This window comes from Propithecus coquereli, unplaced genomic scaffold (genome assembly GCF_000956105.1).
Source record: "Propithecus coquereli isolate 6110/MARCELLA unplaced genomic scaffold, Pcoq_1.0 Scaffold47, whole genome shotgun sequence".
Taxonomy (NCBI): Eukaryota; Metazoa; Chordata; class Mammalia; order Primates; family Indriidae; genus Propithecus; species Propithecus coquereli.
In genome coordinates, this window is record NW_012150507.1 from 5,951,073 (window position 1) to 5,955,285 (window position 4,213).

Consider the following 4,213-nt stretch of genomic DNA (forward strand, 5'->3'; position numbering starts at 1 on the left):
ATCTTAAACCAAATCTCAGACTTTTCTACCCCTTTACTCTCATAAAAGTAGTTATAATCAAATTAGAATTGTAAATTCATAGAAATACATCTTGGAATATAATAAAATCCAAGTCTCCTTCACCTTCAGAATATGTGAAGACCATTTAAAAAAAATCTGCCAGCCAAAAAGTCAAAATGAGCTCAGATATATCAACTGGAAAAGCAAAGAACTAGGTTATCATTCTTAGCCAATTTGGGGGCAAAATAGGGAAAGGAAAGCCAGCCAGTCCTATTATGGAACAAGGCTGCTGAGTTTGCTGAGACACCAAAATTCTGTAAGTCAAGTATCTAGGGAAGCCAAATGATAAGAGATAGGTGGCCAGAGGACAAATATGGTGTGATCTGCTGGACTCTCAAGACATTCAAGGAGGTAAATTTTTGCCCTGCTCCTTCCCTTCTATTTCCAGTTCACACAGAATGACAAAGGGTAAGATTTAGGAATGAGAGACAAGGATAAAGAAAGTAAGCACAGTATCCCAAGTGCCAATCTTAACCTAGTCTGCAAATCTTAACCTAGAATGAAAGTTTTCAGTTATCTAAAACAACAAAACCCACCCAATATTATCCTATTAAGTGATGAACTATCTAAAGGATAGCACAACAGTGATATGATACAGTTTTAATATATTCTGAGAATTTTATTATACATTTATCATCTTTCTGCTGAGTTTTTTGTTTTCTCAAATTTAATAAGTAAATCTTTTCCTTTTTCATGGCCTCAATTTCTACTTAATAATATGATAAAGCAAGCATAATCTTAGTTTCAGCTCTGCTATAAAATAGCTCACTGGCTTTAGCAAGTGTCTGGGCCTAAGTTTCTTCACTTACATACTGAGAGGAGTTGGTTCAAATGATTTAAATGAACTCTTCCATTCTAAAATAATCATTCTATAATCCTTCAGGATGACATCAAGTTGTTTTGGATAATATCCACCTTTAACTGGGGAAACACTGCCCCCGGATTAAAACAGTGGGTATATTACTCGAGCGATCATTTACCACATCAAGACTGGTGAAGACAGCACTATGGGTTTACCCCCAACCAACTCCATCACTTCATCCAACCTCCAGCACAACAAACCCATAACTACCTACTTATTTAATTTACTTACAGAGGAAATAGGCAAGCCAACCCCTACTAGGATGAGGACAGTGGATGTGACGGTACTGTCATGGTACGGATAGTTGATGCTGTTGTCTTTACAGAAAAAGCCTCTCTGAAATGGATATATTTGGCCCAATTTTAGAACAGCCATAGGCATGGAAGCTGTTGGGGAAGGGAAAAAAAGACACACATGAATAAATTCAATTCACTTCATTAGGAAGTAAAGTCTACTGAATGGGTTGAAAATCTTAACTATAGTTTGCCCTTTATGGAGAAGAATCCGTACACTCTCCATTATACCCAAGAGTGAAGACTGAGGAAACCACACAGCATCTGCTTGCCCATACCAGCCCCACCTTTATCCAGGGATAAATTTTCTTACTTGCATTGACCTCTGATTTTAGGAACAATCAATAAAAGAAATCCCCAGGGAGGAGAACAAAATTGGGCCATGGGAAAATAAAGCTGAGAAAACAGGAAGGTTTTCCACTTTGTACTCTGTCATTAATTCATTTGTAATTGAATTGCTTAATATGTAAATGTATTTAAGAAAAAAGGCAAAATTCTACAAATAAGTTTAATAATTAATAACATCCTAATAGCTAAATATAGTCAAGGAGAAGATGTAAAATTTTGCTTCACATTAGAATTTAGACTAATAGGGTTCGAAAAAATAGAAACCATAAGTATATATTTGATAATAAAAATAGAAAGAAAGAAACAATTCTTTTGTTTTCCAAAGAGCAACAAAAAATGGGTTTTATTTGCCCTGGCAGGGCTCCAAAACCACTTTTTTTTCTCTTCAAGACAGGGTCTCACTTTGTTACCCTGGGTAGAGTGCAGTGGCATCATCACAGCTCACTGCCTCAAACCTCAAACTCCTGGGCTCAAGCAATCCTTCCGCCTCAGCCTCCCAAGTAGCTGGGACTACAGGCATGTGCCACCATGCCTGACTAATTTTTCTATTTTTTATAGAGATGGGGTCTCACTCTTGCTTAGGCTCGTCTTAAACTACTAAGCTCAAGCGATCCTCCCAACTAGGCCTCCAAGAGTGCTAGGATTATAGGCATGAGCCACCACGCCCGGCCTCCAAAACCACTTTCACGAGTTATACAGAAGTAATTTTCAGTTGAAATTTTGCACCTAAATAAGATGACCCTGAAAAACCAAACTTAAATAATTGAAATTAGTAGCTTCTTAATATGTTCAAATTTACCATGCTTTTACACTTTATACAATTCAAACATTCAAACATCTACTCACTTACTACATGCTTAATACTAGGCTTGGCCATACATAGGGGAGACAAATTAATGTAAAATAAATACCAGGTTCAAGAACCTATATTGTACATGTCAAAAAAGAATGTATACTCAAGAAATTGTTTAAAAAGAAATACCAAGATAGGTTTTTTGCAAGGAGTGATGAAATTGTTCTGTATCTTGATTGTGATGGTAATTCCACAACTCTATTATACTATATCTAAATTTAAAAAGCAACATCATAAAAAGCACAAATACGCCATAAAAATAGAAACATGACTAACTACTAAAATGGCATAAAGGGACCTATAGCAATTCAGAGGTCAACATGAACTGGAATAGTTAGAAAAGACTATTAAAAAAGAGGCCACTGAGATGAACTTGAAACAAGGTAAAATGCAAGCAATAACGAAGGGTACAAGGAGAGCATTTAGTGGTAGAGGGAGGCAAGGGCAGCATGAGAATTGCATGAACGAGAGCGCAGAGGGAATGAGCAAGAAGTTTTCAAGGTACATAACATTTTATAGCCAACATGCACTGCGTGCTCACACATGCGGGGCAGTAGGCTACACAGGTTAACTCGATCCTTACCTCAGCCATTTGAAGTAGGTACTATCACTATCCTCATTTTTCACATAAAATTATTGAAGCTTAAAGAAATGAGTGACAATGCTGAAACTAGTAGGTAGTGGAACCAGGATTCCAAAATAGGCTATCTCTTTCTAGAGTCAGTGAATATGTGGTCTCCTCCCATGGAGACAAGTGATCTGGCTAGACAGACAAACAGGTTAGAATTATGGCAAGGAAGATGTAATTGGAGAATGGGGACCAGTCCTTTAAAACAACCTCATTTAGTATAATACATGTTGTGTTCATAACAAAAACTCCAAGTTAATGGAAAAATATATTCTTTACTGCAGATTATCTCTGAATTCTGTAATTACATGATTTTTACTGGGATTAAGAGTGCTTGAGATTTTTGTGTTTATTAAAAGATTATGGGTTTAAGATACTGGCCTAGGAAAGAAATTATCCTGTAGGAAATAAAATATTATTGCCCACTTGTGTTCAGAATCACCAACATGGTAAAACGAGGGATTTTAGAAATTAATTTTTAAAAAAATATGGGAGAGGGGTAGAGAGGGAGAGTGAGGGATGGGGGAGAGAGGCAGGGAGTGAGGGGTAGGGGGAAAAGGGAGAGGGGAGAGAGAGAGATTAGGGGAGTATTTATTTCAGAATGTTACAGGGGTATAAACGTTCTGGTTACATAAATTGCTTTTGTACCATTTGACTCAAAGTTGTAAGTGTGCTCACTCCGCAGATAGTGTGTATTATACACACTACATGTGAATTTGCCCATCCCCTCCTCCTGCCTGCCCCCTGCTTGATTTCCAATGAATGTTATTTCCATATGTGCACATAAATGTTGATCATAGGTCCAATTTAATGATGAATACATGTGGTGTTTGTTTTTCCATTCTTGTGATACTTCACTTAGAAGAATGGGCTCTAGCTCCATCCAGGATAATACAAGAGGTATATTTTTTTATGGCTGAGTAGTACTCCGTGGTATACATATAACACATTTTATTAATCTACTCATGCATTGATGGGCACTTGGGCTGTTTCCACATCTTTGCAATTGTGAATTGTGCTGCTATAAACACTTGAGTGCAGGTCTTTTTTATAGAAAGTCTTTTTTCCTTTTGGGTAAATATCCAGTAGTGGGATTGCTGGATCAAATGGTAGTTCTGATTATAGTTCTTTGAGGTATCTCCATACTGCTTTCCATAGAGATTGTACTA

The 4,213-nt window shown here is 37.0% G+C and overlaps 1 protein-coding gene across 2 annotated transcripts in view; it reads right to left on the reverse strand.

Annotated features, from left to right (window-relative positions):
- PPAP2A (phosphatidic acid phosphatase type 2A) overlaps window positions 1-4,213 on the reverse strand; it is a 116,920-nt gene that overhangs the window by 56,354 nt on the left and 56,353 nt on the right. The window contains exon 2 of one of the 2 annotated variants that reach the window (XM_012655285.1): window positions 1,154-1,308. The exons of the other annotated variant lie outside the window; for it this stretch is intronic. Coding sequence (XP_012510739.1) covers window positions 1,154-1,308 — 155 coding nt within the window. The remainder of the gene's footprint in view (window positions 1-1,153; window positions 1,309-4,213) is intronic. 2 annotated transcript variants of the gene reach the window in all.